General features: G+C 46.6%; 1 protein-coding gene across 1 annotated transcript in view; it reads left to right on the top strand.

Moving 5' to 3' along the window:
* SSC5D (scavenger receptor cysteine rich family member with 5 domains) overlaps positions 1 to 19,095 on the top strand; it is a 32,817-nt gene extending 13,722 nt beyond the window's left edge. Inside the window, exons 9-14 of the mRNA XM_049901200.1 lie at positions 2,251 to 2,568; positions 5,796 to 6,404; positions 6,493 to 6,807; positions 7,019 to 7,186; positions 16,590 to 16,754; positions 17,128 to 19,095. Of these exons, the coding sequence (XP_049757157.1) occupies positions 2,251 to 2,568; positions 5,796 to 6,404; positions 6,493 to 6,807; positions 7,019 to 7,186; positions 16,590 to 16,754; positions 17,128 to 19,001 (3,449 nt within the window). The 3' untranslated portion in view covers positions 19,002 to 19,095. The remainder of the gene's footprint in view (positions 1 to 2,250; positions 2,569 to 5,795; positions 6,405 to 6,492; positions 6,808 to 7,018; positions 7,187 to 16,589; positions 16,755 to 17,127) is intronic.
* The last annotated feature ends 3,317 nt before the right edge of the window (positions 19,096 to 22,412 follow it).

Raw genomic sequence — 22,412 nt, 5'->3', positions numbered from 1 at the left:
CCAGCAACAGGTTTTTTTTTTTTTTTTTTTTTAAGATATTTCATATAAATGGAATCGTACAATATGTGGTCTTTTGTGACTGGCTTCTTTCAGTTACCATAATGTTTTTGAGGTTCGTCCATGTTGTAACATGTAATCAGTACTTCATTCCTTTTCATGGCTGAATAATATTCTATTATATGGATATACCACAAATTGTTTACCCATTCATTTGTTGATGGACATTTGGGTTGTTTCCATTTTTTAGATATTGTGAATAGTGCTGCTATGAACAATGGTGTACAGGTATTTGTTTGAGTCCTTGCTTTCAAGTCTCTTGGGTCTATACCCAGGAGTAGAATTGCTAGGTCCTTCATTGCTGATGTCAGGTCGATCTTGGCTAAAAGCAGAGAATACCAGAAAGATGTTTACCTGCATTTTATTGACTATGCAAAGGCATTCAACTGTAGATCATAACAAATTATAGATAACGTTGCCAAGAAAGGGAATTCCAAAACACTTAATTGTGTTCATGTGCAACCTGTACATAGACCAAGAGACAGTTGTTCAAACAGAACAAGATGCTACTGAGTCATTTAAAATCAGGAAACATGTGCATCAGGATTGTATCCTTTCAACATACTTATTCAATCTGTATGTTGAGTAATAACCCAAGAAGCTGGACTGTATGAAGAAGAACCAGGCATCAGAATTGGAGGAAGACTCATTAACAACCCGTGATTGCAGATGATACAACCTTGCTTGCTGAAAGTGAAGAGGACTTGAAGCACTTACTGATGAAGATCAATGGCTACAGCCATCAGTATGGATTACACCTCAACATAAAGAAAACAAAAATCCTCACAACTGGACCAATAAGCAATGTCATGATAAACGGGAAAATATTGAAGTTGTCGAGGACTTCATTTTACTTGGATCCACAATGCCCATGGAAGCTTCAGTCAAGAAATCCAACGATGTGTTGCATTGGGCAAATATGCTGCAAAAGACCTCTTTAAAGGGTTAAAAATCAAAGATATCACTTTAAGGAGTAAGGTTCAGCTGACCCAAGCCACGGTATTTTCAGTTGCCTCATGTGCATGAGAAAGCTGGGCAGTGAACAAGGATGACCAAAGAAGAATTAAATGCCTTTGGATTATGGTGTTGGTGAAGAATATTGAATATATCATGGACTGCCAAAAGAATGAACAAATCTGTCTTGGGTCCTCCCAACACAGCCAGAATGCTCCTTAGAAGCAAGGATGGTGAGATTTTGTCTCACATAATTTGGACATGTTATCAGGGGGGACCGATCCATGGAGAAGGACATCATGCTTGGTCGAGGGTTATAGAAAAAAAGGAAGACCCTCAATGAGACGGACTGACACTGTTGCAGCAACAATGGGCTCCAACATAGCAAAGATTGTGAAGATGGTGCAGGACCTGGTTCTGTTCTGTTGTACATAGGGTCAAACCTAATAGCAACAATATGGTGCTTCTGTGTCTAACTCTTTGAGGAACCACTAAACTGTGCCTCTATCCCTTGTGCCTAATGCAGAAGATGGCACAAAAAAAGCCTCAGTAAATGCTTCCTGTCCCCAAGGAAGGATGGGTGAATGAGGGAAAGCATAGATGAATAGATGGAGGATCTGAATGGAAGATGGAGGAAAAGGTGAATGAAGTGACAGAGGCCTATACTTGTGCAGCAATGTTCATTACAGCATTATGCACAGTAGCCAAAAGTTAGAAACAACCCAAGTGTCCATCATCAGAAAAATGCATAAACAAAATGTGGAATATACATACAACGGGCTATTATGCTGCTGTAAGAGATGTGAAGTCCTGATACATGCCACGACACGGATGAGCCTTAAAAATGTTATGCTAAGAAATAAACTAGACACAAAAAGCCACATAGTCCATGATCCCACTTACATGAAATATCTAGGCTAGGCAAATTCATAGACGCAGCAAGTAGATTAGTGGTTGCCGGGGCCCGGCGGGAGGAGGGAACGAGAAGTTGTTGCTTAAGAGGTACCAAGTTTCAATTTGGGGTGACAAAACATTTTTAGAAATAGATAGTGGTGGTGTTTGCACAACATGGTGAAGGTAATTAATGTCGTTGAGTGGTACAGTAAAAAATGGTTAAAATTGTAAATTTTTTGTTATGTGCATTTTACCAAAATAAAATTAAAATGAATAAGTAAATAAAAGTCAGAGGGCTGGACAGCTTCCCTGACTCTCTTGTTCTTTGGGTCTCTCCTGCCCCAGGGTCGCCCCACCTGCGCCTGGTGGCTGGACCCAGCAGGTGTTCAGGCCGTCTGGAGGTGTGGCACGACGGGCGATGGGGAACGGTTTGTGACGACAGCTGGGACCTGAGAGACTCAGCTGTGGTCTGCCGGGAGCTGGGCTGTGGAGGGGCTCAGCAGCCAGACCCCCCTGCTGGTCGTTTCGGCTGGGGTGCAGGCCCCATCTGGCTGGATGATGTGGCCTGTGTGGGGACTGAGGCTTCGCTCTCTGACTGTCCCGCTGCTCCCTGGGGGAAGCACAACTGTGCTCACAATGAGGATGTTGGAGTCACCTGCACTGGTAAGGAGGCCCTCCCCACTCACTTTGGGGGCTTCCTGGAGGGTGTGGGAACCAGCATTGCCACTAACATCGATTGAACACCTCCTATGCCCCAGCTCTGCGCTGGGTGCTTTTATGTGTGCGGCTGCATTCAAATCTCGTCGTAAATCTAGATGGGTAGATACTATGCCCATTTTACTGATAAAGAAGCTGAGGCACAGAGAGGTTAAGGAACTTGCCCAAGGTCACACAACAAGTAAGTGGCAGAGCTGGGACTCCCACCCAGAGAAGTTCCTTGTTTCTCTCAGGAATCAAACAAGGCTCCCACAAAGAAGGGAGCATTATCCTCACCAAGATGAAAGGAAGCAGAGGTAGGGGCATTGGGAGAGGGAGAGAAGCCAAAGTGAGGGCCAGTTAAAATTAAGTCAGACAATGCATTTGCTTGTTTGTTCACTCGCCGACATTTATTCATGAGCCCTGGTGTCACAGTGGTTAAGAACCTGGCTGCTAACCAAAAGGTCAGCAGTTCAAATCCTCCAGCTGCTCCTTGGAAACCTTATGGGGCAGTTCTGCTGTGTCCTATAGGATTGCTACGAGTCAGAATCAACTTGACGGCAGTGGTTTTTTTTTAAATAATTAAGTGCGAGGAGGACTGATGGTACAATGGTTAAGCACTCAGCTGCTATTGAAAAGGTTTGTGGTTCGAACGTACCCAGCTGCTCTGTGGCAGGAAAGACCTGGCAATCTGATCTTGTAAAGATTACAGTCCAGGAAACCCTATGGGACAGTTCTACTCTGTCACATGGCATTGCTATAAGTCCGAATTGACTCAATGGGACCCAAAAACAACATTATTATTGCCAGACACTGGGATAAGGGCTACGTCCTTAGAATGGTCCTTGCCTTTGAGAAGCTCACAGCTCACTGAGGAAAAGAGATGCACAAGAGATTAATTGCAAATCTGTGTGCCATATTATAGTTCTGGAGAGCCACCCTCAGGTTCAGTGATTCACTAGAAGGACTCACAGAACTCAGAAGAACCATTATATTCATAAAAAAAAATAGTTATGGTTTATTACAGCAAAAGGACGCAGATTAAAATCAGCAAAGGGAAGAGACGCATGGAGCAGGGTCTGGGAGAGGCCAGGCCTGAGCTCCCAGTGGAGTTGTGCAGACAGCACTTACCCATACTTTTACTGAAATAACATGTGCTTTCTGCATTTGTTTGCTAGCTGTGCCCTCTTCCCGAGAGGTATTTTCAAAAGCTCTGCTATTTTTTTTTTACAGCAGCATGTGGAAGAGGATTGGCATGGTGGCACTTGTGAGAGTGCCTCACGGGGGGGAGGGGAGGGCACAGCTGCCAAACGAATGCAGAAGGCACCCATTATTTGCATAAAAATATGGTACTTCTCCCAGCAATGATATGTGACAACACACATAGAGTATTGCCAACTAGGGAAGCGCCCCTGAGCCTTATTGTCCAGGGTTTTTATTGGGGCTCAGTTATGTAGACATGATTGACCTAACAGTCTCCAGCCCCTTCGGAGATCAAGCTGATACCACATGGCTCAAGTCTACTACCATAAACCACATAGACTATAGCATAGACTATCTGGTATGGTCCAAGGCCGCAGGTAAACAAAGATACTCTTATCAAGCAGGACATTCTACGGGTTTAGAAGTTATGTTTCAGGAACAAGGCAATGGCCAAACCATTCTTTGGAATGTGCAGAGTCTGGACAATCCAGACTTGCTGAGTTAATCCTTTATTTCATACATGCACTCATCAAAAAGATGTAAGATGAGTAGTGTTGACTCAAAGGATGGAGTCAACAGCTCTACTTGAAGCTGAGGGCCATGAGGAACCACCAAATCCAAAACAAGCCTGTTGCTGTAGAGTCAATTCCAACTCCTAACGACACGATAGGACAAAGTAGAACTGCTCCATAGGGTTTCCAAGGCTGTAACCTTTATGGAAGCAGACTGCCACGTCTTTCTCCCATGGAGCAGCTTTTTGGTTCGAAAGGCTGACCTTCTTGCTAGCAGCCGAGCACTTAACCACTGTGCCACCAGGGCTCCTAGATGGAGAACCACAAAAGGTTTTTTTTATTTTTTAAATAATATTTTATTGTGTTTTTGGTGAAGGTATCCACAGCAGTTTAGGTTCCCATTCAACAATTTCTACACAAGCTATTCAGTGACATTGGTTACATCCTTCACAATGCATGAACATTCTCATTATTTCTGTTCTGGTTGTTCCGTTCTCATTAATCTAGTTTCCCTTCCTTCTTACATTCTCATCTGAGTTTTATAGTAATCATTGACCTTTTGGTCTCATATAGATGATTTTTTTTTAAAGGGGCACAGTACTCATGGGTGAAATTCTTTATTTTGTAAGCCAATCTGCTATTTAGCTAAAAAAGTGACCTCAGGAGCTAGTTTTGGTTCAAGGTTTAAAGACTATTTCAGCGTAATAGTCTCATTAGTCCTCCAATCTCAACCAGTCCAGTAAGTCTTTTTTTTTTAATTAAGAATTTGGGGCTCTGTTTCACATTTTTCTCCCATTCTATTAGGATCCATCTATTGTGGCCCTGATCAGAATGGCTGGTAGTGCTAGCCAGGCACCATCTAGTTCTTCTGGTCTCAGGGTAAACGAGGCCATGGTACCTGCAGACTATTAGTCCTGTAGACTAGCTTCTTCTTTGACTCTTTGGTTTCCTTCTTCCTCTTGCTCTAGATGAGTAGAGACCAATAGTTGTATCTTAGATGGTCACTCCACATAGGGTTTTAAGCCAGGGAGTGACCTGTCAGGTCCTGGATACTAGGAAGGTCCCTCTGGTGTTTGGTGAGAACTCGATGGGGAGAAAAGGGAAGTACAGAAACCAGTCAGAAGGGACTGGAAGTGAGGCCTTAACTCAAGGCAGAGGCTGAGGAGATGGAGCAGAAGGGTTGAATATGAGGGAGCAAAGGACGGGGTCAGTCCTGCCTAGATTGTAAGTGCCGAGAAAGTAGGGGACGGTGTCTAGTTTGGCTTGTTCCAGTATCCCCAGGGTCTAGCACTATGCCTGGCACATAGGAGGTCTCAATAAATATTTGTGATGAATGAATAGATAAATCAATCAATGAATGGGAACTTGGTGGTTGACTGGAAAAATAGATGAGAGGAACGGAGGGGCCTGGACGGTGGTCTTGTCATTGCTGTGTCTGCCATTTTGTCTTTCTTCCCCATCCCCCACCACATCTTCCAGGGACCCCTGGCCTGGACTCCATCTCAGATCCATTCAGTTGGAGCTGGATCCCTGACCTAGGTGGAGATCGGGATGCCTGGCTCCCTGGGCAGCTGGCCACCAAGCCCTCTGCAAGGCTGATCCCTAGTGCTCCTGAGAAAACAACCACTAAGGCCCCAGGGAAAATGCCCAAGAGTACTAAAAAGTGGCTGACAAAAAATGCAAGAAGACCAACCACTCAACCTCCGGTGATGCCAACCACTAAATACTCTAGGGGATTGGGCACGCAAAATCCCCTAGAACTAACCTCACGAACCACTACAACCAAGACCACTGAGGCCTCTCGAAGATCACCCTCTCAGTTTACCATGAGGCTGACCACTGAGGCCCCCCACAGATCGACCTCATATACTACGGCAACACTGATGCCTCAGGCCCCCCAAGAACTGACCTCTAAGACCTTGGCCACGCTGACCACTCACGGCCACCGAGAAATGACCTCTGAGGCCACTATCAAGCAGATCCCTCAGGCCTCCATGGAGCCATCCTCTGAGATCCTAGCAGAGGGATCTCCAGAGTCATCCAAAGACTCCTCCCCCTCCCCCACTGGCACCTCCACTGGGGAATCAGGTGAGAGTGGCAAGAACATAAAGGAAAGTAGGGAGTGAAGGCGGAGGAGAGGCTGACTCCTCCTGACTTGAGGGCCTTCTACTGACAGGCCCCTTCCGAGTTCGTCTGGCTGATGGACCCAACCGGTGTGCTGGCCGGCTGGAAGTGTGGCATGCTGGACGCTGGGGGACAGTGTGCGATGACAACTGGGATCTGCGGGATGCTGCTGTGGCCTGCTGGGAACTGGGCTGTGGAAGAGTCCGGCCCCGAGTGGGTAAAACCCACTACGGCCCTGGGACCGGGCCCATCTGGTTGGATGACATGGGCTGCAAGGGCAGCGAGGCATCGCTGAGCGACTGCCCCGCTGGGGCATGGGGGAAGCACAACTGTGACCATGAGGAAGACGTGGGGCTCACCTGCACTGGTACCAGGAGTGGGAGGTGGTGAAGGTCATGGGCTCAAGGAGTGGTGGTTAGGCCAGGTGGCCACATCATGGTGGGATCTAAAGGACTGGGCGTGAGGGGGTTGAGAGAACCCAGAATCCCTCTAGAAGACACAAAAAAGGGAGGGAGGAGCAGTGGCAAGGACCTCTGAGACCAAGGATGGGACTCACCTCTTTCCCAATTCCTCCCAAGGCTACACAGATGATGAAGATTATCCCCCCTGGACCTGGGACCCCACCTCAGGAGAGGATCTGGCCAAGGGGACCACTGCTGCAGGGGCACCTGGACTAACTCTCTCCTGGGGCACCACCAGGAGCCCTGGGGCCCCCTCCTCAGCAACAAGACACCTTCCGGACACAGGTGAGGAGCATGACCATGGTGGTGGAGGGGTCTTCATAAACTTCTGTCCACCTCTCTGCAGGGCTTCTGGAAAGACTCTTCTAAATGAACTGGCCTAGGCCTCTGAGACCCAGTACAGGTTTTTCTTGGCTCCAGAGACCGTAAGAATATTCCCTTTATGTGCTTGAGCATATCATTGTCCTCCAGAGCCTAGAAGAGGAAATCATCATAGGGTCTCCTGGGTCTCTAAGAGACTGAACCAGGCTCAGCAAATTCTGAGCCTGTAGGCACTATGGAAACTTACTGGGACCCTCAGGAAATTGGCTGTAATACACCTGGCTGGGGTCGCTGACATCCAGAAACTCAGTGGAAATCCTCCCATACCCCACAGCTGAGGTCCACTCTATCACCATGTCATCATTCCCCAAAGAAAGGAACTCTGCCCATTCTCATAGCTCACCTCTGTTTTATCCCAGCATCACAGGTAGGGTCTCCCTTCACCCATCCCTACTCCTCTTTCTCGAACTCTGTTGCTCAAACTTCCCCCTCACTCTTTTTTCACTTTCATTATCAATTTTTCATGCCCATCATCTGTATTTTTTACTCTGTTTTTCACAGTGCATTTCTTTCTCTCTTTTTACTATCCAGTCCTCTGTGCTCTCTTTTTTCCTTCGTTATCAAATTTTCACACTCATCATCTTTACCACTTTTTTCAATTTCTCTTGCTATCTTTTTCTCACCATCTTCCTTAATTTTTTCTTTCATTATCAATTTCATTCTCATCATCTCTACTTCTCTCTATTTTTCATGATCAATTTCTCTTTATCCTTTTCCCTCTGTGTCTTTTTTTTCATTATCAATTTTCACACTCATTTCTATTTCACACTCTATTTTTTCCACAATTTCTCTTGCTGTCTTGTTTTTCTCACCATCTTTCTCATATTTCTTTCGTTGTTAATTTCACTCTTATCATCTCCATTTCTCAGCCAGTTTTTCTTGATCTTTTTTCCTGTCTCTCTCTTTCTCCTTTTGCTGTCAATTTCTCATGCTCATCATCTATTTCTCACTCTATTTTTTCCCCTAGTCAATTTCTCTTGCCATCTTGTTTTTCCTCTCACTGGCTCTAGGAGGCTTTTAAAATCTATTTATCTCTTTAAGTTTGTTTCCGGCACCATTTTTCTTTCTTGTCTCTCTCACTTGCTCTCTCCTCTCTTTGTCACTACCTCTCACTTTTATTTCTCTCACTGTTTGTTTCTTTTCCTCTCTTATTGGTCTGTTTCTATTTCGTCGTCTCACTTTCAGTATTCCCACTTGTATCCCCCTCAGGGGCTGCCTCACTTCCTACTCCAAGTGGCACCATTTCTGTTCTCACTGTCTGCTTGTTAAACTCTCTATCTCTCCCTGCTCACCATCTCTGACTGTCCTGGTTTCTGCCTCTGTCGCCTTGTGCCGCTCTACCTGTCTTTGCTTCCTCCTCCTTGCCTCAGGGGGACTTCACCCCACGTGCCTTTTCTCGCATTTTTTTGGACTCAGTACACATGCAATTGGATTGGGTACGCATGCGCCTGCCAGTCACACCTAAGAGGAGCCAGGCAGAGAATGGAGGGGTGGGAGGGGTAGGTGTTAATAGCCCTCGAGCGTTGTTACATTACTGGCGAGCTGCTCCTCTAATTGGCTACCTGGCCCTTGCCCACTATAAAAGCTGAGCCAAGCACACGTCGGTTCCTCCTGTCACTCAGGAGCTCGCCTTGCAATAGGGGAAGGGAAATGAAAGAGCAGGCCCAGGAGGTGGTATGACTTGTGTGTGTGTTGGCGGTGCAACTCAGGTTGCGAGTTACGGGTTATCACCCCCAGTTTCCGGAATCGGAACCTGGAGCTCCCAGAGGTGATGCTCCTTGTTCAAAGCCATCCAGCTACTTACAGCCAGGATTCCAGAGCGTTTGTTCTTTGCAACCCAGAGCTACCTCCCTATCCCATAGCGCCCCCTCGTGGCAGAGACAGCCATAGGCTGGGCATGGGCAGCTATGCTGAAGGTCACCGGTCCCCACCCTCAACATCCTCCTAGGGGTGGAGAAGGCAGTAATTGAGCTCCAATAATGCAAAATTACGAACTGTGCGAGAGAAATCTAAGGAAAATCAAACGTGCAACCATAATACTAGGAAGACTTGGAGGAAGGCGCCTGGTTGGGTGGGGTTGCAGAGAGTGGGAGAAGAGATAGATATGAATTCAGATTCTGATTAGCAAAGTAACCTTGAGCAAATGCCTTTACCTCTTTGAGCCACAGTTTCTTCCTTTGAAAAAAGTAATGGGGCTCCAGGGTTCTGGAAAAGAGTCATGGAGAGCTCATTTACTCTGTGCTCGGCATCACGATAATCCTTCATGTGCACGTTTCCAACAACCGTTGACATACATCCTATTTTTAACACTTTTTTTTTTAAATTGTTGTAAAATTATATACAACACAACATTTGCCAAGTCAACGTTTTTCACGTGTACAATCTAGTGACATCAATTACATTAACCATGTCATGCAACCACCACCAATGACCTTTGTCAAATTTGCTGTCGCCATAAACAGAAACTCATTGCTTCCTAAATAAATTTTCCCGCGCCTCCCCGCGCTTCCACAGGGACCACTAATAAAAACTTGGTCTGTGTGCATTTGCCTATTCCAGGTATTTCATTATAGGTGAGATCGTATTTGTCCTTTTGTGACACTCATGTTTTTGATCAAAGAAAAAAATGAGGCTCAGAGAAGTTGAACTTTCACTCAGGAGCCACAGCTGGAATCCATTTTAAATGATTTCACACACATGTTGCACATTCAGATAGATACTGAAATAGTTGCAAGCGTGAGTTCTGGAGCCAGACTCTTTGGGTTCCAGTTGTGACTTCACGGAGATTATAATAGGCTGGGTGACCTCAGGTCTCAATCCAATGAGCAAAATGTGTGTGAAGTCGTTTAAAACCGCAAAATGTTGGTTTTTAGAGTTATTTACTGAAAATGAAAAACAGGCTGCAAGATCCCAGAGAAAGGAGTGATTATAGTAGAACAATCTGGGAAGGCCGTTGAGTCGATTCTGACTCACAACGACCCTGTTGGACAGAGTAGAATTGCCCAAAGGGCTTCCAAGGCTGTAAATCTTTACCGAAGCGGACTTTCACATCCTTTTCCTGCAGTACAGCTAGTGGGTTAGAACCACCAACATTTGATTTAGCAGCTGAGCATTTAACCACTGTTCAATCAGGCAAAGATGTCACTTTGATGACTAAGGTGCCTGACCCAAGCCATGGTATTTTCAATTGCCTCATATGCACGAGAAAGCTGGACAATGAAAAAGGAGGACTGAAGAAGAATTGATACATTTCAATTATGGTGTTGATGAAGAATACTGAATATACCATGGACTGCCAGAGGAACAAATAAATCTGTCTGGGAGAAGTACAGCCAGAGTGCTCCTTAGAAGCGAGGATGGCAACACTTTATTTCATTCACTTTGGACATCAGGAGGGACCAGTCTCTGGAGAAGGACATCATGCTTGGTAAGGTAGAAGGTCAGCAAAAAAGAGGAAGACTCTCAATGAGATGGACTGACACAGTGGCTACAACAATGGGCTTAAACATACCTACTATTGTAAGCATGGCACAGGACCGGGCAACATTTCGTTCTGCTGTACACGGGGTTTCTATGAGTTGGAGCCAACTCAATGGCACCTAACAACAACATCAACAATCTGTGAAAGCTTCATGGAGGAGCTGGAAGGGAATTCTCAGAGGAGCAAAGGCCAAGAAGGGGGAAATTTGCATTGCTGGTCTAGGGTGTTGCCAATCTCTTCTGCTAGACTTTTAGCTCTATAAAGGATTTGTATTAGTTTTCTGTTGCTGCCACAACAAACTACCACAAACAGTGACTTTACTAGTACCAGTATCAGCTGCTGCCAAGTTGATTCCAACTCATTGCGACCCCATGTGTGTCAGAGTAGAACTGTGCTCCACAGGCTTTTTCAGTGGCTGAGTTTTTTGGAAGTGATTTTTAGATCACCAGGCCTTTCTTCTGAGAAGCCTCGGGGTGGATCGAACTTCCAACTTTTCAGTTATCAGATGAGTGCATTAACTTTTTCGCTAGTGGCTTTAAAGATGCCCTGGTGGTGCAATGGTTAAGCAGTTGGCTTACAACTGAAAGGCTGGCGGTTTGAACCCACCCAGCCACTCCGTGGGGGAAAGATGTGGCAGTCTGCTTCTGTAAAGATTACAGCTGAGAAAACCCTGTGGGGCAGTTTTACTCTGTCACATCGGTTGCTCTGAGTTTGAACTGACTGGACACCTAACAACAACAGGGGCTTAAAACAACACAAATTCATTCTCTTATAGTTCTGTAGGTCACAAGTTTGATATAGATCTCACTGAGCTAAAATCAAGGTGTCGGCAGGGCTGCATTCCTTCTGAAGATTCTAAGGAGAACGCTTTTCTTTGCCTTTTTCAGCTTTTAGAGACCACTCACATTCCTTGGCTTGTGGCCCTTTCCTCCATCTGCAAAGCCAGCAATGTTGCATCTCTCTGGCCCTTCTTCCATCCTCGTATCTTTCCCTTTCACTGCAGCTGGGAAAGATTCTTTGATTTTTAAGGACTTGCGTGATTAGATCAGGCCCCCAGATAAGTCAGAATACTGTCCCCATCTCAAGATCCATACCCTTAGCCACCTTTGCAGGGTCCCTTTTGCCATGTAAAGTAACATGTTCATAGGTTCTGGGAATTTGTGCATGGACATCTTTGGAAGGGAGGGGCATTATTCAGCCTACCACAGGTCTTGTGCCCCAGGTGTCTAGAACAGTGACTGGGACTCGTTAGAGACTTTTGACATGTTTGCTAAATGAATGAATGATCACGGTGTAAATTTAGGGAGAGTGTACAGGTGATGAAGCTGGAAGTTTATGGAGTTGGGATTTGGATTTTCCAATCCATTAAAATATCATTTTAAAAATATATTTTTTATTTATTTTTGTTGTTGTTGAGAATATACACAGCAAAACATATTTCAATTCAACAGTTTCTACATGTACAATTCAGTGACACTGATTACATTCTTCTACCTGTGCAACCATTCTCACCCTCCTTCTATGAGTTCCTCCCACATTAACATAAATCACTGCCCCCTAAGGGTCCTATCTAATCTTTTGAGTTGCTGTTGTCAATTTGATCCCATATAGATAGATCTTAAAAGGGGATAATGTGCAAGGCAGACACTCCGTACTAGTTAAGCTAAACTACTGTTTGATTTTAAGAAGACTTTGGGGTCTACATACAGCAATGACCAAAAAAAAAAAAAAAAAAGCTGCTGAGGCTGCTTATGTAACAACCAACACCTCATGGGATTTGGTTCCTTGGTTTGGAGATTTAGGGTCATGGTTTCATGGGCCATCCCAGTTAATTGGCCTAATAATTTGTTTAGTACTTCTGTTCTACCTCCTAGTTCATTGTGTAATGCCTGTGGTCTTAAAAGCTTGTGAGTGGCCATCCAAGGCACAATAATTGGTCTCTATTCACCTGCAGCAACAGAGGAAGAAGGAGAGTCAGGAATAGGAGGAGGAAATGGAATGTGTGGCTAATTGCCTCTATGAGCAACTACCTCCTTTGCTATGAAATTAGAAGAACTGGATAGTGCCTGGTTACCATTACTGGACAATTGGATCCAAGATTCTATAGAAGAATCCTAATCAAAAGGTGGGAAATGTAGAACAGAATGTCAAATTCTCAGGGACTCTAGACTTTCTGGAGCCATGGAGGCTGGATGAACCCCTGAAACTACTGCCCTGAGATAATCTTTAAACCTTAAACCAAAAATATCCCCTGAAGCCTTCTTTAAACCAAACAATAGTTTAGCTTAACTAGTAAAAAATGTCTGCCTTGAACATTATGCTCTTTTAAGATCTAACTATACAAGATCAAATTGACAACAGCAACTTGAAAGACTAGACAGGAACCTTAGGGGGCACTGAGTTTATGTTAGTGGGGGAGGAATAACTCAGAAAAGGAGGGTAAGAATGGTTACATAACTTGAAGAATGTAGTCAATGTTACTAAATTATACATGTGGAAACTATTGAATTGAAGGATGTTTTGCTGTGTACAGTCTCAAAGACAACAAAAAAATGAGTAAAACTTAGGAAAAAAATAAAAAGAAGACTTCAGGGGATATTTTTGGTCTAAGGTTTAAATATTATCTTAGGGCAATAGTTTCAGGAATTCATCCAGCCTCCATGGCTCCAAACAGTCTGGATTCCATGGGAATTGGAAATTCTATTCTGCATTTTCTCCCTTTTGATCAGGATTCTTCTATAGAATCTTTGATCAAAACATTCGGTAATGGTAGTTGGGCACCATCTAGTTCTTCTTGTCTCACGGCAAAGGAAGCAGTTGTTCACGGAGGCAATTAGCCTCACACTCCATTTCCTCCTCCTATTCCTGACTCTCCTTCTTCCTCTGTTGCTCCAGGTGAATAGAGACCAAAAACAGCATTTCTTGAGGTTTCCTAGAGAATGGATTTTGGAGACACAGATATTAATCCATGTGACAAATGCCTACTGTGTGCTAGGCACTGTGTACTAACGACTGGGGGACATAGCAGTGATGAACAGAGCAAGGGATAGGGAGCTGAAGGTTGCAATTTAAAATAGGATGGTCAAGAGACTCCTTACTAAGAAGGGAACATTTAAGTGAAGACCTCAAGAAGGTGAGGGAGAAAGCCATGCAAAATATGGTTGAAGAGTGTTCCAGGTAGAAGGAAAGCAGTGTGCAAAGGCCCTGAAGTAGAAGTGTACCCAGCTGAGCTGAGAAGCAGCCATGGAGTCAGTGGGGCTGGAGTGGAGTGGTTGATGGAGATAAAGGCAGGAGATGAGATCTGTGGTCCATTGTTAAGACTTTAGCTTTTACTCTGAGATGTGGAGCCTGGAAGGCATCAATGGAGCATTCCAGGCATAGGGAACAGCAGCTCCCCCATTACTCCCTCCCTTGAGATGGGCAAAAATGAAAATGTTTAACAGCATTACAAACATAGTTACAGCCCTTAGGTGCTGTAAAACAAAGGCAGGAGTAAGAATTGGTGCTACTCACTTAAAAGAGCAATTTGACAAGGTCTAGGGAGATACAGAAGCCCTGGTGGTGTAGTGATTAAGATCTCAGCTGCTAACCTAAAGATCGGCAGTTCAAATCCACCAGCCACTCTTTGGAAACCCTATGGGGTGGTTCTACTTTGTCCTATGGGGTCACTGTAAGTCGGAATTGACTCGAAGGCAACGTGTTTGGGGAGATACAAATGCCATCCACATAGCAATTGTACAATAAAAAACAAAAAACAACCAAACCTGTTGCCATGGAGTCGATTCCAATTCATAATGACCCCATAGGACAGAGTAGAACTGCCCATAGCATTTCCAAGGCTGTAATCTTTATAGAAGCAGACTGCCACATCTTTCTTCCACGGAGCACCTAGTTAGTTCGAACCTAGCAGCCGAACGCTTAGCCTTTGTGCCACCAGGACTCCTTCCACAATTAGATGTTGAGAAATTGTCACTGTGAGCCTGAGGGCACAGGTTCAAGGAGTCCACCACAGCGGTATTTGTAACAGCAAAATTTCAAAAGCAATCTAAACGTCCATCAACAGAGCATAGATAAATCAATGGCTCTATATTCACACAATGGAATTATAGACAGGGGTTAAAATGAAGGAACAACAGTTACATGTATTCATCCAAATAATAGCTTATCACACGCCAAGCCCTGAAACCCCATGAAGTAGTTGTAATGATACCCATTTTACAGATGAGCAAACTAAGTCATGCAGAAATTAAGTTACGTGCTCACCCAGCTAGGAAGGACCAGAAGCTAGGCAACCATATAGCCCCAGAAACATGAGGTTGGATGAAAACCAGAAAGCTGCAGAAAGACGTGCACATACAATATATATGGTATATACCAGAGTATTTAACTAATTATAGAGAACAAAAGCGTGTTAAGACAATATGGTGTATAAAGACATGGTTGACTCTGAAGAAGGCAAGGGATGTGGTTAGAGCACATTAACTAGTTAGTTAATAGAGCATATTAACAAAAGCCATTAACTGTGCTTGGAATGCTTCCTTTTTTAAAAAACTATATTTTAATGAAAAAAAATCTAATCATCAAACACTAATTGTGCCGAAAACACGTGGCAATATCTTAGCACACGTCTCAGCGTCACACAGACCAAAAGAAGCATGCCCACAATTGGTGGGCTGACAATTTATCATAGGAGATCAGTTTCCATTTGTGTTCTTTATGGTGTCCTCTTAAAACAGCATTTTGGAAAGAAATCCTTAGTGATTCGCTGATAATGGCTCTTAAAATTCCTAATGAGAATGACCATCAGGTAGGATTTAATAGTTACCCTATTAATATTACAATATATAATATTTTTGTTGTTGCTAGTTGCCATCAAGTCAGCTCCAACTCACGGCAATCTTATGGATAAGAGAATGTTGTCTGGTCCTCCCACCATCTTCATGATTGTTGGCATGCTGAAATCCATTGTTGCGGCCACTATGTATTTTGAGTGCCTTCCAACCTAGGAATCTCATCTTCCAGTGCTATGTTAGACAATATTCTGTTGTGATCCATGGCTAATTTTTGTAAGCAGATCACCAGACCTTTCTTCCTAGTTTGTCTTAGTTGGAAGCCCCATATAAAATGATGTATTATATATATATTTTTTATATAAAATGATAAATATTAAACGCATATTTTTAATATAAAATGTCATTGGAGATTATCCAAGAGTATCCAGTCAAAAACAAAAAACGTTTATCCTAAACAAAAAAAGCTTATCCCATAATATTATAGAAGTGTTTCAAGCAGTTAATTCATAAAGACATTATGAAGGAGACTTGGTGGTGCAACAGTTAAGCACTCAGCTGCTAACTGTAAAGATTACAGCCTAGAAAACCCTATGGGGAAGTTCTACTCTGTCACATGGGGCTGCCTTGAGTTGAAATCGACTCGTCGGCACCTAACAACAACAACCACAACCTTCTCTATGCATCTCACAATCTTGCTTCTAGCATCATACCCTTAGCTGTCATATCAACATATCACCTTAAGATATTACGTTTCTTCTTTCTGGGAAAAAAAAAATGAGTAAAGATGAGTGCCTCAGGGAATTGAAATAATAGATGTCCTTATTTTTAAGCTAGTTTTGTCACAGTTTCTGTTATCGGTAGCCAGGAGCATTTCAACTGGATCTCCAAGGCAGTGAGAGGTCAGGGAGGAGGATGGGATGAGGGGTCAGTGAAAGAGGAGGAAGCCTGAGCTGGGGCTGCAGCCCAATGGGAGTAGAAGGGTCAAACTCAAGGGAAAGTTGAAGACTCAGCCCTCATCCCCATCTCTCCCAAGGTGACAAGAACAATTATGAACTTTCCTGGACGTGGGACACACCTTCTAGAGGAGACGTGGCCAAGGGGACCGCCGCTGCAGGCATACCTGGAATCAGCATCACTACTGCCACCACCAGGAGCCCAGGCCACCCCTTTCCAACTTCGAGGGTCCATGGGCGCACAGGTGAGGGGTGTAGCTGGGGCGAGGCGACAAGGGTGCATGTGCTGAGGGTAGAGAGATGGACTCCACACTCCTCAATGATGACCCAACTCAACTCAATGGAAAAAAAGAAACGTACCCTAAAATCCCCACATCTCCCCCAGGCACTCCCCACCGCACTCCACATCTACTTGTAGCGAAGGACGCCAGGTGGCGCCTGGAGACACCCGAAGGGCAGAGAGATGGGGGCACTAGGACCGCGTGAAGTCGGCCCTGCGCCTTCCTATTGGTCGCCCCGTCCCTGAGTTTCGGCTTCCTCAGCCATGGGTGGGCGGAGCTGGACTCAGGTGGGCGGGGCGGGCTGACCTCAGACCGTCCGTCTTTTCTCCTCCTCCAGGTTCCGCTAGGAAGCCGTGTCCCGAGCGCCGACTGCGACCGGCTGCGACCAGGACGGCGCTCCCCACCCCTTCCCCAGCTCCCCCCGCGTCACCGGGGCCTCCAGGCCCACTGGTGACCTCCGACTTCGCCCCCCAGGTGACCTCTGAGCCCTCAGCTTCAAGGCGGGAGGTCACCTCCTACCCTCCTGACACTTCGCCACCGACCCCTGACCCTGCCTCCTGGATGAACCCAGACCTCACCTCGACAACTCCTGACCTTGCTTTGTCCACCCCTGACTCCGCTGTGGTTTCAGACCTGACTCCGGAGCTCTCACCCACCCCACCACCCACCTTGCCCAAAGAGCTGACCTCTGACCCGTCTGCACCTGCGGAGGTGACCACTCTTCCCCCTACCTCAGAGCTGACCCCAGAGTCTCACACAACGCCAGACTTGGACACAACTTCATATCCCGACACAATCACAGAACCTTCCGGATCCCCAGACCCCTCCACAAGCCCTCACCCCACCACTCCCTCCACCACCACCACTCAGCCCTCCACAAGCCCTCACCCCACCACTTCCTCCACCACCACTACCACCACTCACCCCTCCACAAGCCCTCACCCCACCACCACCACTCACCCCTCCACAAGCCCTCACCCCACCACTCACTCCACCACCACCACCACTCAGCCCTCCACAAGCCCTCACCCCACCACTCACCTCACCACCACCGCCACTCGCCCCTCCACAAGCCCTCACCCCACCACTCACCCCACCACCACCACTCACCCCTGTACAAGCCCTCACCCCACCACCACCACTCACCCCTCCACAAGCCCTCACCCCACCACCACCACTCACCCCTCCACAAGCCCTCACCCCACCACCACCACTCACCCCTCCACAAGCCCTCACCCCACCACTACCACTCACCCCTCCACAAGCCCTCACCCCACCACCACCATCACTCACCCCACCACTCACCCCACCACCACCACTCACCGCTCTACAAGCCCTCACCCCACCACCACCACTCACCCAATCACCACCACCAGTCACCCCACCACAACTTCTCACTCCACTGTGACACCTCACCGCACTACCACCGTTGCTGGCCCCACCACAACTCTTCCTCTCACCATAACTTCTGACCCCACCACAACCTCTATGATCACTAGTATGTCCCTCCCAACCTCCTTGGGGATAGGACTTCCCTCTCCCACTCCAGCACCGATGGTTAAACCCAGCCTGTTCCCCCAGTTGACCTCTATAGGGACCCCTCACCCCTCCACATCCCGGATGCAGAGCCTAGGTCCTTTTCCAGCCTCGGAGTCCAGCCCCTCCAGGCTTTCTCCAGCCCCAAGCATGGACCCACTGTCCACTGAGGACTTCAAACCACCCAGAAACCAGAGCCTCAAACTAACCTCTCCACCTATGCAGAACCCACTCTCAGCCTCTGACTCCACTGTGAGTCCTGACCTCCACCTCTTCCCCATGGCCCACCCCTTGGATCAACCTCCCCCTGACCACATCTCTCTAGGACCTACCCCTGGTCAAAGCCCAGGCCCCTTTGGCCCATGCGTGGCCCCAACACCACCTGTAAGGGTCATGGCTTGTGAGCCACCTGCCCTGGTGGAGCTGGTGGCCACTGTGAGGGACGTGGGTGCCCAGCTGCAGAGGCTGACTCAAGCCCTGGAGCGGGACCAGCAAGAGCGCCAAGCCCTGGGGATGGGGCTGAGCCAGCTGGTGGAGGCCACCCGGGGCCTGGGGCAGCTGGGTGAGGCAGTGAAGAGACTGGCTGAGATGGCCTGGGCCCCTAGCACACCCTCGCCAACCACCACCACCCCAGAGGAGGAGGAGGAGGAGAGGCCTCTGAGGGGAGATGTGTGATTCTCTGGAATGTGGAGGGCTTGACACCAACAGGCCATTCTTGCCACTTACAACCCCCTCCCCTCAAAAAAAAAAATCTAAATAAAAAGATGTGAATGACAGTTTCTGGGGGACTAGAGGAACCCTGGAGAGAGAGAATCGTGAGATTGATCTTGATTTAGGAATACCACAGGTGCCATACCAGGTGATGATGATGGTGATAATGGTCATGGTGATTATGATGGTGATGATCACGGTGATGATGGTGGTTATGATGGTGTGAATGGCGGTAATGATGATGGTAACTATGATAACAAGGATGGTGGTGATGATTGTGATGGTGAAGATGATGATGGTGGCAGTGATGCTGATGATTACGATGGTGAGGACGGTGGTGATGGTGATCATGACGATTATGATAGTGAGGATTATGATAGCGAGGATGGTGAGCATAATAGTGATGACAGTGATGATGATGGTGATGAAGATGACCACTATAGTAGTGATGACAGCAATAATGAAGTCCCAAGAGAGCAGAAATCTTTGTCTTGTTCACTGCCGTGTACCCTGCTTCTAGAACAGAGCCTGACACAGAGGTTGCACTCAATAAATATCTTTTGAATATATGAGTGCATAATAATAATAATAATAATGACTAATATTTGTCAGGTGCTTTCTATGGGTCAGGCTCTGTTTTAAGGTCTTTGCACACATCATGTTTTTTCATCCTCACGACCGCTCACTCAATGGAATACTGTTAGCTCAGCAGATAAGGGGGTTAGCTTTGGGTCCCCAGTGCCCGCGTTGGAGACTTTGCCAGGTGTGAACCTGAGAAGCTACGTAATCTCTTAATGTGAATTTCTCCAGCTATAAATGTTGTTGGGTGCTGTCTAGTCAATTTGACTGATTGTGACCCCATGTTTGGCAGAGTAGAACTGCCCCATAGTTTCCTAGGCTGTAATCTTTAAGGGAGCAGATCACCAGGTCTTCCTCCCACGGAGTCGCTGGTGGGTTTGAAGTGTCAACCTCTCAGCAGCCAAACACTTGACCATTGTGCCACCAGGGCTCCTTACGTACAGCTCGGTAACCTTAAATATGTTCATCATGTTGTTCAACCCTCAGCATTCCCAATTTTTTCCATCACCTTTCACAGAAGCTTAGCATCCCCTAAGCGTTGTACATCAACGCTCTTAACTGCTGCTGCTTCTCTGTGCCTGCCCCTGTGTAGACTCTAAACACACTACATGCAGTCCTCACCAGGAGTCCCTGGGTGGCACAAATGGTTAAGTGCTTGACTACTAGCCAAAAAATTGGTGGTTCGAGTCCACCCAAAGGCGCCTCAGAAAACAGGCTTGATGATATGTTTCTGAAAGGTCACAGCCTTGAGAACCCTATGGAGCAGTTCTATTCTGCACACATATGGTTGCCATGAGTTGGAATTGACTCCACGGCAACTAACGACATCAGCAGTCCTCACCACAGCCCTTATAAGGAGGAACATGGATCCATTTCAGAAAGGACACCTTGCCCAGAGCCACACAGCAGAGCCAGGATCCAAACCCAGAATGATGTGATGTGAACTCCCCAGCTTTTGCCACAGCCTGGGGCCCTTGTCATGCTCCCACTGTGTGACCTTGGGCAGGTCTCTTACACTCTCTGTATCTCCTCTGTGCCTTGGCTTGCTGGTCTATCAATCGGGGGCTAGCTTGGAAGACCCAAACTCCTATCCTTGCTCCCGCAGCCTCAGGTATGAAGCCCTCCCCTCCTCCTCCTCTCCCCAGACTGGTGCCTGGCTTGGAGGTCATGGAAAGTCACGGAGGCTGGCGCCCCCACAGTCTGCAAAGGCCAGCAGGGTCCAGTTACTCATGGGGCGAGGGAGGGTGGTAATGTGTGGGGGTCCTGATGGATGGACTCTACCCCGGGCCAATGACAAAGGAGCACGTGGAGAATTTTCTGTTCCCCAGATCTCATTAAGCCCCAAGACTTAAATAACTGCTGACTCTTGCCCTGGGGAGGGCTGAGGGAGGGCTTCTGCCTGCCTTCCCGTCCCAGGGTCAGAAGGTGGCACCCCAATTTGGAAGAAAAGGTCGTCTTTTCCATTTCCAGGTGAGAGCAGTGAATCCTGGCTTTGGACCACCCCAAAAAGGGACCAGAAAGTACAGCTTAGAGTTCAGGCTCCTGGCCCCTCTCTGCAAGCCAGAGCTGGGGGCTGTTGGGCACTCTGGCCCAAGGTTCCTCCACCCCCGCCACCCTCTGCCAGCCCCAAAGAAGTGGGTGCTTAATTACCGGATCACTCTATCCCTGCTTGGCTAGGCAGCTAAGCCCAAACATCTGGCCCCAGGGCCCAAGGCCAGGATGGGTGGCCAGCCCCCACCCACTGCTGGCCCTGACCCTGGATGCCTCCCATGGGACAGCTGAGACTGATCCTGTGTCTGCCAGCTTGCAACAAGCCCAGAACAGTAGCTGCTGAGGTCTAACAAGCTCAGATGCAGAAAAATCATATGACAAAATTCAATACTCATTCACAGGTTACAAACACCAGAAACTCTTAGCCAAGTAGGAGCAGAGGAAACTTCCTAAGTCAAATAAAGAGTGGGAAGGAAGACACTATGTGACATTTTCTATGGAGGATAGGATTGTTTACACAAAAAATCCGGAATAATTGAGTGGACAAATTGTTAGCTGGATTAATATTCTGTTGTATGCATATACCACATTTTGTTTACCCATTCATCTGTTGATGGGCATTTGTATTGTTTCCACTTTTTTGGCTGCCATTAATAGTGTTAACTATGAACATTTGTATACAAAGTTTTGTGTGGACATGTTTTCATTTTTCTTGGGTAGATAATTAGGAGTGGAATTGCAGAGTCATATAATAATTCTATGTTTAACTTTCTGAGGAACCACTGAATTGGTTTCTATAGTCACTGCACCATTTTACACTACCACCAACAATGCCCAGGGGTTCCAGTTTCTCCATTTCCTCCTCAACACTTGTTAATGTTGCTTGATTACAGCCATTCTGGTGGATGTGAAGTGGTCCTGAAGGCTTTCACAACCTCACTTCTCTGTCTTCGCCATTCAGGTGCCCCAATTCCAGTTTCCTTCAAGGGAGGGATGAGTGCCTCACCAATGCGCCAGCACACACTCGCACTTTCACACACTCATTCTCACACACACATTTTCACATATACATTCTAACACACACTCTCATATACTCACACACACTTACTTGCACAGACGCACAGCCACACTCTCACACATACTAACACTCACACACAGACTCTCACATATACACACGCATATACTTTCATACATGTACACACTGACTCTCACACTCACATATACACCCACGCATTCCCTCACATACTCACACAGACTCTCACACTCACACATTCATCCTCTCACAAGATTCTCACACACACTTGC

This window comes from Elephas maximus, chromosome 11 (genome assembly GCF_024166365.1).
Source record: "Elephas maximus indicus isolate mEleMax1 chromosome 11, mEleMax1 primary haplotype, whole genome shotgun sequence".
NCBI classification, from domain to species: domain Eukaryota; kingdom Metazoa; phylum Chordata; class Mammalia; order Proboscidea; family Elephantidae; genus Elephas; species Elephas maximus.
Note: the sequence above shows the minus strand (reverse complement) of the source record. Positions and strands in the feature narration are given on the sequence as shown.